At 36.3% G+C, this 13706-nt stretch overlaps 1 protein-coding gene across 6 annotated transcripts in view; it reads right to left on the reverse strand.

Moving 5' to 3' along the window:
- Positions 1 to 13706, reverse strand: part of ATP2B1 (ATPase plasma membrane Ca2+ transporting 1) — a 126560-nt gene that overhangs the window by 65582 nt on the left and 47272 nt on the right. For 5 of the 6 annotated variants that reach the window (XM_031018608.2, XM_031018610.2, XM_031018609.2 and 2 more), the window contains exon 2: positions 4223 to 4648. In XM_031018608.2, coding sequence (XP_030874468.1) covers positions 4223 to 4430 — 208 coding nt within the window. In that variant the 5' untranslated portion in view covers positions 4431 to 4648. Of the gene's footprint in view, positions 1 to 4222; positions 4649 to 6427; positions 6453 to 13706 lie in introns of those variants that run through there. The other variant, XM_081822180.1, reaches the window with a different exon arrangement.

Consider the following 13706-nt stretch of genomic DNA (forward strand, 5'->3'; position numbering starts at 1 on the left):
AAACATGATACCAGCGTAGAGATCTACATTCTAGAAATCTCATTATTAGACAGTCTACTCTACCATCCAATATAAAATATAACATAGATAACATAGGAACACATTAAAATGGAAAAGATACCAAAAGCTAGTTTAGAAATAAAAGGATCAAGAAATAGGATTTACAACAGGAATAAGGAAGTCAATAAAGATAATGAAAAAAACCAGAGGGATAACTGCATGCAGTTAGGATGTTATAAGTAAGTAATTCTGTCGTAAAAGTATACTCTTGGATTCTGAGGAGTCTAAGATAGGTGCTTGCTCTAATAGATAAAGATGAAATATGAAGTGACAAGTCTCGATTTCAGTTAACCTCAAAATTTATACTTCCAATTCTTTTAAGAGTAAAGATGGTTAAGTTTTTAATATGAAAATCACATCTGGCTCAAAACACTTCCTATTGATCAGTACACATAAAGTATGCTTCAAATCCATTTAAAGGAGTACTCTGGAGGAAGACAAGCAGTAAATTAGCAGGACAAATAAGGAAGCTCACAAATACAACTTCCTGAACAGGGCATATTTTAAAAGGACTAATTGATCAACAGAAGCCTTATGAAACTCAAAACTTTTTTCACCATGAAATTCCTGCCAACAAAAATTACTATCTGAGAACACAGGTACCTTTTTGTCAACATTCTCAACTTTTCTGCAAGTTGCATGAACTGAACTTATGTAACAGGCAATACAATATAGGGGTTAAAAGCATGTTCTCTGAAGCTAGAATGTCAAGGTCTGAATCCCTACTCTGGCACTTAAGAGCTGTGAGACTTTGGGTAAGCGGATTAACCTTTTTGTGTTGTGGATTCTTTGGTTGTAAAAAAGGGTGGATAAAATGAGTTAATATTTGTAAGTGCTAGCAACAACCAATCTGACACAAAAAGTGTTAACTATGTGTTACCTTATTTTTGTTGTAGCTGCTTTTAAGAAATGTCTTAAGTTGTTCTTCCTCCAGACTTTATAGCAATCTAATACCCACATCCCCAATATTTCTGATTTTCCTTTTCCACTCATTTTTCCCTTAAGCACACATCACTAATACACTACACATTTCACTTAGTTGTCCTGTAAATTTGTCTCCCCCTTGTAAAAATAAGTCAGGGATTGTTTTATTCATTAAAGTATATGCCCAGCCAAGAAAAGTAACCTCCACTGAGCAGATACAATATCCCAGCAATTCTAAGGTGCACATATTCTTACACTGTATTAACACTGTTAAAATAGGGATGTAATTTAATTATACACTTACGATGATCTTACAATTAAAACTGCCAACACTAATTCTTTTTTTTTTTTTAGAGGGTATATACATACCATATATATATGGCAATTAACAACGTAGATCTGATGAAAGACTATATGTCAATGAATGAATTAATGAAAGAAAGAATTAAAGAAACAGATAAACTTCATTTTACTTAAATCAAAATTTACGGTCTTTAAAGAATCATTTTAATCCTATTTTCCCTGACTATAAGCAGGTTATACTAACAAAAGAGTACTTATTGTCTGGATCATTTTCTTGAGCATACAAACTCCTAGCTGATTATCCCTGATGATGATTTATTTATTATCATTTGCCTAGTTATCAGCAACAAAATATTTCATTAGCTTTCTGAATAAATTACTTCGAAATTAAACTGAAACTATTCCTCTGGTAACAATATTCCTATGAAGGCTGTGGCTGTTTTTATTTAATCTTACAACTGTAAACACAAATATATAATGCTTAAAATGGCTTTTTCACATTCTTTAAAAGAGTATTTCAAAATGGGGCGCCTGGGTGGCTCAGATGGTTAAGCGTCTGCCTTCGGCTCAGGTCATGATCTCAGGGTCCTGGGATCGAGTCCCGCATCGGGCTCCCTGCTCCTTGGGAGCCTGCTTCTCCCTCTGCCTTTCTCTCTCGCTCTGTCTCTCATGAATAAAAAAAAAAAAAAAAAAAAAAAAAAATTTAAAAGAGTATTTCAAAATGACAAACCGTTCATATATAACCAGTGAAGACAAAAGTTTGTACAAATTTTAACAAAAATTCACAATATGAGGAAGATGAGCAAGAATTTTCTAAGAATAAAAGAGGGAAAAATATTTCATGTATTATTTGACAGCTCAAAGCAGCAACAATGCACATCAAATTTTGAGCGTTGAGTATTTCTAAAGATATCCACAGCTTCCATCATGCTGTAAGAAAGGTACATAACCATCCCCTCCCCAAATTTTAAACGTACTACAGTAAATGCAAAATAATTCAGACTTCACTAATTAAACCAGAATCAATGTAAGGAGTACTGCCCAAAATAACAACACAAAAGAAACTGCAGTGCAAACTAATGAGAATCACGTCTTTAAAAATAAGAACAGACCATATAGGGGTATTTAGTTATTAGAAGACAAGATTTTTGATTAACTAGAGGGAAATGCAGGTAAGTGATCTGAAGGTGAAGTTCAGTATCAATTTTATGAACAAACTATGTTGTTATATTGAGGGCTTTTTAATGGTAGCATTTCCTAACAATTTGGTGGCATGAAACACCCAACAATTAGGTTTCAGGTTAAATGTAGGAAGTACATAGAGTTGAATTAATCAATCTACCAGCTGAGAACAGCGTATCAATGTACAAGTCTCTAAAAGGGATATAAAGTGAGCTAGTATTTCAAAATGGGTTTGCATAATGAACAAGCTACAAACTTTGTCAAATCACTATCTGTTAAAGTCCATGGGTCTGTTCCTGATTCCTAAAATTTATACCAACAACAGGGATCCCCGCTACCTTAAAACGGTACAACATACTAAGGTATAACTAAGAAGTCCACGTTTCTAGTAGTTCTGACTTAGGGAAAAGATACAGGAAATACAGAAGACTTAACAGACCTCGCAGGAAAAAGAACATACTCCAAGTGATCAAGGAATCCTTTTCAGGCATGTATGAATACGGATACTGGCTTCCTCAAGATTATGCCACCTCAGAAAAATTATTTACCTACCATTAAAACAATTAAGAATTCAAAGTGATTATACACACACACACACACAAACACACAAGTTTAAAGAATTTTTGATGTGATTTAAAAATGTTTAGCAATTTTGGAGGTAACTTTTGGCTATTACTTTAAATTTTATCACAAGTAGTACGGCATGGCATAAGATCTATTAAAAAAAAGTTAAGAAAAACATTTCTGGGGGCACTTGGTTGGCTTAGTCAAAACAGCACGCGACTCTTGATCTCGGGGTTGTGAGTTCAAGCCACACGTTGGGTGCAGAGATTACTTAAAAATAAATAAACTTAAAAAAAAAAACCCATCTCTACAAAATTTCTCTGAAACCTGCTTTGGAATATGTAAATATACTTTAACTTTTAACATTAATAATTTCCCATCCTTACTAAAATAAAGTTCAATCACCAAACATTCATCATCATGTATCCTCCTCCCGCCTTTGTAATTTGGAAAAGCCTTTCTGAAACTTCCTAACCGTAATTTTCTATTCAACAAGATGAATGTATAAAAGGTCATCTATCTCAAACCATTTCAAAGACCATAATGCAATGAAGTTATAATGACTTTTCCTTTATTCTCAAAAAGAAACTTACTACAAATTGAGAATTATGAAACCGAAGACTTCTTTGAACACAGGGAAACTGAACTTAATTCTAAGACCTGAAAATTAGTTTTAATCAAAGGAAATGTCTGCTAGGTAAAAAGAAAAAAGAATTGGCATCTAATCTACTCCATTTGCTAAAGGACCTTCTGAACTAATTTATTAAAGTTTAGGTTAAAAACAACTTGGTCAGCTACTGGCAGTGACAACTATTTCAAGCCACCTTATAAAATAAAGGATAAGTGAGCAGGGTTTATTTCCACTGAATCCCCTGGGGGCTACCCCACCTGGTTCCATTCTCTGTAGCTCCAGTGGAAAAGCAATCTTGTTATTGTAAACAAGCAGCAACAATATGCACAACAGTACTAAATATTTCCTCCCATCAACCTAAAATATATACATTTGCAACATTATTTCTTGATCTAAAGTTACTTTAATTGTACCAATCTGAGAACTAATCCACTTTAATGTCACTAAAATTATGATATAATCATACATTAACCAAGACAATATATACAGGTTTATTTATGAGCCAAATTTACAGCACTCTCCATACAAAGAGCTAAAAACAAACATAATACAGCTCACCTTCATTGGGAGATGTTTTCAACCTGCTGCAAATTCCGTAGACGTCTCCATAGCTTTCCTGTATTTTTCGTAATGCATCTGTAGACCTGAGCTCCATGAGAGCCCGCAGCTCTGCGAGCGTGATTCCAAAGTCTCCATCGTGATTAGCTTCCTTCAAAGAGTTTTTTACTCCGCTATATGCAAGTGAGTTGTTTGCCATGTCGCCCATTACAAGTATAATTTATTAGGAGGAAAATGTTTCCCAAAAGACTCTAATTTTCACTTGATGTATTTCCAAGATGAAAATCTTTTAAATATGAAAATCTTTCTTAAACCAAACACTCATCGTATGACTTTATACAGCAGCATCAGCAGCATTTCCCAGAGAAGTATCTTGACCTTTGGCCCATGACTAGTTTCTTCATATCAATCATGAGATGTACACATCTGTAAGAAAATATTAAAAAGTTAATAAAATCTTTTATAGCATTATGCATACAAGCATATTTTCTAATCGTTCAGTAGCTAATCAAAGTACATCATTTAATTATAAAAATATTTTAACTGTAGTCTCATGCCTTTAAAGTGTTTTGCATGACAAAAGATCAAAGTATAACTCCTAAATAAAATTGTATTTCAAGACATTAGATCTCACCATTAGAAACTGCATTTCACATGACTGAATTTTATGTTCCATTCAGCATCACTGTTATTAATAGTGATCACTCAACACTTACATTCCAAGCACTATTTCTTTAAATTCATTCTCTCATTTATCATCACAATTTAATCCCATGAGGTGTTATTACTCCTTACTCTACTGAGAAGAATAAGCCTCAGAGAATTTGAGGAGCTTCTGCACAGCTAACAAATTCCTAAAAAAAATGGATGAGCAGGGATGTCTCCAAACCCATGTTCCTTCTAACACACAGACCCTTCTCTCCAAACCTTTCATACAATATAGACCCTGTAAGGGCAAAAAACACAACAAACAATATGCTTTCCTGCAATTCTCCTTGGCCACTCTGTAACACCACCATCTTTTTGACTTTCTAAAACTATCTTCCACCATGACTTCTGTCATATGTTACCACCTCAGGTCTTCCCTTGACCACCTATCCCAAGAAAATCTCTACCCCTTATCACTCTTTGTTGTTACTCTATTTCTTTGCTGGCCTTTAGTATTATGTAAAATTACTTTGTTCATTTATTTGTCAGGTGTGCCCATTAGTATATTCTGGGAATCTAGAACCGTACCAGGCACATGGTAGACATTCAGTGTTTAAGCAATAAATGGATACATTACTTTAATTTTCCCTATAATACTTCCAAGTTCTCCTTGTACTGTAAGCCACCTAAAGATGAGTGTTCAATTCTCGTCTCCATCTACGTCCTTTAATCACCTCAATGTTAACACGGCCAACATTGGTTTCACCTTTTTTCTTTTCAAAGATTTTATTTGAGAGAGAGATAGAGTTCACAAGCAGGGGAGTGACAGAGGGAAAGGGGAGAAGCAGGCTTCCTGCTGAGCACGGAGCCCGACGCAGGGGCTTGATCCCAGGACCCTGGTATCATGACCTGAGCCAAAGGCAGATGCTTAACCAACTGAGCCACCCAGGTGGCCCTGCAACACTGGATTCATCTTATTCCCTAAGTAGAGAACTCCCTTCCTCAATCACCATTATTCTAATCACCTGGGCTTGAAATTTTAAGTTATCTTTGATTCCATCCACTTCAGCTTCAGAGTTAATTCTTCCTTTGAAAAGCCCCTTTTATATAACGCTTTTCTTTCCGATCTTCGAGTTCCTCCCTCCACAAATTATAATCACCACCCCCCCCCCCGCCCTGGTTCTCTCTCATTCTAATTTTTCCTTTATCCAGAGGTGTGCATTTTGCTGCTACATTTAGTTTTTAAAACAGGCATAATGCTACTATACCTAAACTTACAGGGTGAAAACACAGTCCTATTGCTCATGCCTGTGTAGCACTCAAACCCAAGCTCTATTTTACCTACTCAATTTCTCTCCTTCCCCAAATACCCCACTCCCCCATATTTAATAAAATGCTCAATGACTGGGAACTAGAAAAGATGACTGGCAAGCGCGATTACTCTTCATCTATTAAATTGTTATGAGGATGTTTGCAAATCATGGTATGTGGTTCTTAAACTTCAATATGCATCAAAATCACCTATAGGTGATTAAAATACAGATGGCTGGGTCTCACCTCCAGAGTTTAAATTCGGTAGGATTAGGATGGGTTCCATAATTTGCTTTTCTAACAAATTCCCAGGTGATACAGATGCTATCAGTCCAGAGAGCACACTGTGAGAACCAGTGGATAGGAAAATGGGTTAAAAACTTTGAATTCATACCAGGCGGTTGAAGAAAATTTGCTTGCCTTGGGTTAACTGTGCAAGGATGTGATAGCTATAGATTCTGTAAGACATTTTTTTTTCATTGCCTGCTTCCTCCCACTTCACAAATTCCTCTTGCTTGCCCAATTATTACCAATTTTACTCATCTCCGAGGCAAAGTGGGCTCCCTCCTACTCACACATCAATTATTATAATAACCTAACTCCAAAAACTAGAGAGGGTGGTTATTTGATAATCTCCCTAAGTTTCCACCTCCAAAATCTGCTGGTATCTGAGTATCACACCAATCCTAAAGTAAGTTGTTATTGTTCAAGAGAAAAAATAATTAAGATTCCTAAGTCTGTGTGTATGTCATCAGTCTTCTGGTTTCCTCCACAAAGAAGAATTTTCCTCAATGGTAGCTTCCTATCCCATCAATTACCACTGAGGTAAAATAAGCAGCCTCCCAGATTCCTCCAAGAGCAACTAGACATATGTAGTTTCTTCACCGTTCTGCCTTCTTTTGGGGGCCAGATTTCTGTAAACTCATACCTTCTTGGTCTGAGTTATTAGGGTGGGGACAGACCCCAGGTTAAAAAAAAAACAAAACACAAACCTGCTCTTGTTCAAAGTGCCTTGGATGGGGTAATGAACTGATTAGTTTTGGGTTCAACTGTAGAGCTTCATTGTTTGTCACACAAAACCCAAATCCTCCGTTTCAGCTTCTGTCAATATGAAAACTAGTATTTTTATTCCTCTCTGCCAATCGTTGTCTTTTCTCTTGACAGAATGCAAGCATGAGAAAGGGGTGTTACTTATGGGGTTCTCTTAAATTTCTCAACAATAAGGATACATAATAGAGCTAGGATCTGAATTTCTATATGTGACTCGAAAGCCATGCACCTCCCACTATACTGCCTCGACTTTGTCTTCATGTTTATTAGGTTCAAAGAGAAACTGTCATACGTCAAAAAACAGTCAAATAATACCAAATGTACCAGTTTATATAATAAAAGCAGAATTCAAGACACTGTAATGGTTGTTATTTGCCAATTCAGCATCCTTTCCCCCACTTTTCAGCAATAGTCCTTTTGTTTAGGGATCTGCCCTAGATGGGCTCTCAAGGTAGTACCCAGGAGGTTCCCTCCCACATCCAAACATTCCCCTGGCCATAATGATAACTGGTTCAGGAATGTGCATATGACCCAACAAAGGCCAAAAGGCAGGAAGGAGGCTTCTGCTGTGACTCTGGGGCAGAGACTTGTCTCTTCTTACTGAATTTAAATCTGAGATGTGGCAAGCCTCTGTAAATGGATCCAAAAGGGAAGGAGAGACAGAGGGAGGAAAGGAGAGAGGCAAGGAATGTGCCTGTCCGTGCTGGATCACTTGAGCCCCTTGGTCAATCAGTGTCTCAAGTCTGTCCTATGCCTTGATTTTCTTGGTAATTTATCAATAAATTCCCTTCTGGGGTTGAATTTTCTATCACTGTGCAAGCACATAGCTTTGATAAGTACATGATTACCAATTATGTCCAGTTCCCCCACTGTTTAAAGAAAGAGAAATCCAAGCAAAAGCACCAAATGCAAACAAGCCACTTTCCAAAAGTGGACTATCTGAATTTACAATTACCTACAAGTTATATACATCAGGCTGTTGTGTATTTCTAGATTGTCTATAGCTTCTCCACTATTTTCCTCCCTATCCACTTTCAACCCTCCATTCACTTAAGTAGTGGGTTCACAAAAATGCTTAGGACGACAAAAAAGTTTTGTTTTTTGTTAGGTACAAAATGACAATCATGACGGGGACACACTATTTGGGACTGAGATATAACAGAAAGTAGAATATGTTTTTGCTTCTCTGTGTTGTCTAAAAGATTTGATCTTCCATTTGAAAAGTTTAAGGAGAAATCTTGTTATGTGGAAGCTGAGGCCCCCAAAGAGGGGGATTTCAAAGAAAACACACAGCTACTCTCTGGAGGCCTCTTGGTCTACATAACTTATCCCTGAATACCTAGATGACATCTCCAGTCAAACCACTATTGGTAGTCTTTGAGGGATTATGGAAAAAGAAAGCGGTAGTTTCAGACTGGGGTTAGGCAAAAACAGTTTTTAAAAAGAAGGATGAAGATGGATTCCAACTGACACATAAGCTTTACTAGGAATGAGCAGGGCCCTCCATAAATGACCAAAAATGACTGCAAGGTCCTAGTAGTGAGTGAAGCTCATAAGGAGATAGCTTTGTTAATTACAATTTCAATTCCTTCTTTCACAAAAACACTTGACTTGTAGATCATGAAATGGTTGTATGGACGTTATCTAGACTCAACAATGATAACCACAAAAAACTGCATATCAGAAAAACTCAAAGAAATGCAGGGCAACAGTTAAGTAAGTTATGGGATGAAATATGAAGCTGGATGAAATTCGGAGCTCTAAAAATATAATATAGTAACATGAGATTCTTGCAGACAAGATACAAAACATATGCTCTTATAACTAAGTGTATTATAACAAAGAGGAACAAACTGGAAGGCATTACTAGGTTTCTAATTCCTGACTTCCAAACCATTGTTGGTGATTCATAAACACAGAAGTTATGTTTCTCCAATCTGTAGATGGCTTGAAGCTAGCTAGTAAACCGGCAAATGTTAGATGACAGAATCAGGATCCAGAAGGACAGGCAGGAATGAGAGGATACACTTAAATTGTTATAAACTGCTCTAACTTGATGTTAGTTAACATGATGTAAGTGCTTTCCACTGGGCCCCCAAAGAGAATATGTTCTTAGGCAGCAGTGACAGGAGCCTAACACCCATAAAGATAGGTAACAGACTATTCTGCTTTGCCTTGGACAAATACACCAATAAGATTACCGGCCTATCTATAAAATACAAAAACAGTACCCACGTCTTTAAACGTGTTAACATATGTAAAACTATTTGAACTTAGCCTGGCACAGAGTTAATGGTAAACACATCAGCTATTTTTTATTAAGAATATTTGCAGATACATTCTGCAGAGAATAACCCTGCTCTCCTCAGATGAGGACTGCCCAGCCACTTCAGATGAGGAATGTTTAAAGAAATAACATTTCTAAACCTAGAGGAAAAGAGGATTCTGATGATAGCCTAATATAAAAGAAGCTTTGCTATACAGATAAAACATATGATGACTGAATATATCAAAAAGAGTGATGAATGAAAGACTTTTATTTGTATTATACATAACAGGCCTACTGGGCTCTGCATTGGTCCAGTGTGAACCACCATGGACTACATACTGTACAACAGAGAACGCTGAAGAGTCAGGAAACCAGTGCATTGAAGAAATGGAGGAAATTTAGGGGAGGAATGACTTGTGATAGGAACTACAAACATTTGAAGTTTTATATTAGAAAAGGGACTAGAAGTATTTTGCGGCATACTGAAGGACACAAGTAGAATGAAGGAAAGAAAGCTAGAGAGAGGTAGTTTTTGGATACATAAAGCAGAACTCTTTAACAAGTTATCAAAATCTGGACTAGGTCTGTAACAGTTAATTTTAAGGCAACATGACTGGATCACAGGGAGCTCAGATATCTGGTTAAACATTATTTCTGTGTGTACCTGTGAAGGTGTTTCTAAATGAGGTTAGCATTTGAACAGGTAGACTAAGTGAAGCAGACTGGGGGCATCACCCAATCCATACAGGGCCTGAATAGAACAATACCTGCGAGGGAATTCGTACCACCTCTGAGCTGAGACATCAATCTTCTGCCCCCAGACTGAAAGTGACACCACTGGTTTTCCAGGGGCTTTATAGTTTGCAGAAGGCAGATCGTGGGACCTCTCAGCCTCCATAAATGCCTGAGAAAATTCCTCATAATAAATCACTATATGTATCTATTTCCGATTGCTTCTGTTTCTCTGGAGAACCCTGACTAATAAAGGGCCCCTGGGTCAGAGAAAACTCTCTAGCCTTGTAGCTGATCACACAAGATACTAAAAGAATTATATGGAAGAGTGCTCAACACCTGAAGACAGCCCGCGCCCTGTTGGTGACAACTCTAATCTTTAAAAACCCATTCCTACTTTAAAGGTGACTCCACTGGCTGAATGCAGTAAGCATGCTTTATACACATACACAACTGACTTCCTGTTCAGCACTCCATTCTCCATTGATTCTGTTTAGTTTTTTAAAAAAAGACTCCTTTAGGCAAGATTACTTCAAAGACAACAAACCCCCCTGGGGGGGGTATTATTCCTTGAATATAATGTATGAAAGATACCATCTAATTTGAAGATCTGCTAATTGCAGTCACAAGCTTAGGAAAGTCATGTGATTAATTTCAATCCCAAATCTAAACAAATTGGATATAAATCAAAAGTAATGTATTAAAGGCGCCTGAGTGGCTCAGTCGTTAAGCGTCTGCCTTCGGCTCAGGTCATGATCACAGGGTCCTGGGATCGAGCCCCGAATCGGGCTCCCTGCTTGGTGGGAAGCCTGCTTCTCCCTCTCCTCTCCCTCTGCTTGTGTTCCCTCTCTCGCTGTGTCTCTCTCTGTCAAATAAATAAATAAAATCTTAAAAAAAGAAAAAAAAAAGTAATGTATTTGTTAGAAGCCAATCCTTTCTTTTAAACTTTGATTAGTCTCTCAAAATGTCTTTTGAATCAACTAGCTAGAGATTCCCAAGTACTCTTAATTTTTTTCAAATTACTCCCAATTCACAATGAAATTGCAAAACATAAAAAGTTGTAGTCCTAAATCTTACTCTTCAAATTTCTAATACTTACAGATTTTGTAGCTACTTCAGTACATAAAGTTACTTTTATTTCATATACTCGTTCCCAAAAATGTTCAAACAGTTTTCTTAAGGTATCCATACTGAAATAGCTCAATGAAATGTCTTTGGTTTTCATTTGATATACTAAAATAACTTAAATGTTAAGTCAGATTTCTATTTACTAGCTCTAATACATCTCAGTAAATTTAAAAAAATAAAAAATTAGTATTTATAAAGGTTCTTAATGACTGAATTTTATAGGAACACAAATTATGGATCTGGGGTTTTAAAAATAAGCTAAAGCTAAAGACAGATTATTTTTATTCACTCAGTAAGAGAACTGTTTAAAGTTTCTACATCAAAGTAAAATACTAACCATAAACAAATTTTAAAAAGCTAACATTCTGTTAAAAAATGGTTACAAAGGAAAGAATCATAGAATTTAATGGCTAAAAGGAATGCTGATCAAATCCAATTGCTCATTTTATAGCCAATGAAATCTAACACACATAATCATCTACTTCCAAAAAGAATAAAGATGCTTATAATAAAAGAAAGCAAACATTAAATACTCACAAAATCATTAAAAAGAAGAGTAAAAGACCAAAACTTAAGTCATAGGGTAAATCATAATTTCACAGTTTGTAGAGAGGCTACTACCACGGACAAAGGTGTCATTGTACTTCAAAGTGGACAACATTTGACTGACAAAAAGCTAAAAATTGCTTTTGACTACAGCCTTTGAGAACACTCAAGAATCTCCATTTTCTTAGATTTTTTTTTCTTTTAACATAAAAATTAATCCAACTTCCTTTGTAGACAAGTAGATGGTGAGGAGAGGGATAACTAGCTTTTCTAGCTGTTTCTCACTGTGGCTGCTATCAGCATTTTATTGTCAGCACTATCTCATAAATTAAGAAATCCATCCCAGCCCACACTGCCCCACCCTACCCATTAGATAATAGCAGTGACCTTCAGTCCTCAGGCAGGACAACCTAAAACTCGCCACCTTAAATGTCCCCTGGAAGTTCGCTGAACTGTAGAACTACTACATTAACTAAGCCTAAATTTAGGCCCATTAAACTTAAGTTTACTTAAAGAGAAAAACCATGCCTCATTCATCTTTGATCTCTGTATCTTACCAAGAGGTACTATGATCATTCAAAATATAGTCACTTTCTACAGAAAAAAGAAAAGCATTACCCTGATTCACACCCTACAAATGTAAAGTGGATTAACAATTAAAACAATTTTTAATTAGAAATGATAAAAATGTACTATAACTACTAAATATTAAAGCGCTGACATGTAGGATCAGATTAATGGCAGAAAAAGAGGATGAGCTATCAATACCATGCGTATCAAAGAGTAGATACCTCAAGATCACAAAGGTCATGTTTCTTTTACAAAGTTTTGTTACGCTCAAGTTATTTCATTAAAATGCTCCAAAGAACCAAGGGATAACTCAATTTTAATGTTCTCTGAACTCACATTTTTTATTTTTTAAGAGGCTTAAAGAAAGCATACACAGTGCACAAAGGAACATAAAGACTACAAAACCTGTTTAGAAAAGTAATTTTTATCAGGTGAGTAAAGAATGATAAACAAGATTAAATTCACCAAACGTGATTTCAGTTTTATAGAACTGATAAAACAGAAAATAAACATTGTCTACAATGTCTGATTTATTAGTCTCACAGGATTCATAAATACCGTCGCTGTGTCTGAGTTGACTAAAATTAGTCTCTCTCCCCTCAGTAAATTACTTACCATCTACTAGACTCTTCCAGAGACAAAGACTAAGTACACCACTTTGAAGGGCAAGCTGCAGCTGCTGTCAGTGATAAATTCAGCACCACCACTTTGGCAAATCTCTCAGGGTGGGCAACAAGTAGATTAGAATAGTGGAGGCACTAATTTGTTCTTCTATTGTAGCTTTTAACACACAGCAGCAATGATTTGTTTACCTCTCTGTCCTCCCCAGTGAACTGTGAACTCAAGGCAGGATTTGTGGCGTTTAATTTTAACGCCTAGCACTGGCTGGAATACCGTAGATGCTTAATGTCTATGTTTGATACTTAAAAATCAATCTGAAAACCAGATTTTATAACAGTAAACAAGGACAATTTAAACAGAGCAAAACAAAACCTCATAACCGTTATGTTTAAAATAATATGCTAGGCACGAAGGGTTAGTCAAGAGAAAGTCACAGCATTCAAGGACTTTCAAACCACCTTGATATGTAACATATACAAATACAACTTTCCTTTAAATCCTTCCAGACAGTATTAGTTAAAAGGTATTTAAGATTTTCAAATGAGGGCGCCTGGGTGGCTCAGTCGTTAAGCGGCTGCTTTCGGCTCAGGTCATGATCCCAGGGTCCTG

The sequence above is a fragment of the Leptonychotes weddellii genome, chromosome 5 (assembly GCF_054177405.1).
Source record: "Leptonychotes weddellii isolate Sample4059 chromosome 5, ASM5417740v2, whole genome shotgun sequence".
NCBI classification, from domain to species: Eukaryota; Metazoa; Chordata; class Mammalia; order Carnivora; family Phocidae; genus Leptonychotes; species Leptonychotes weddellii.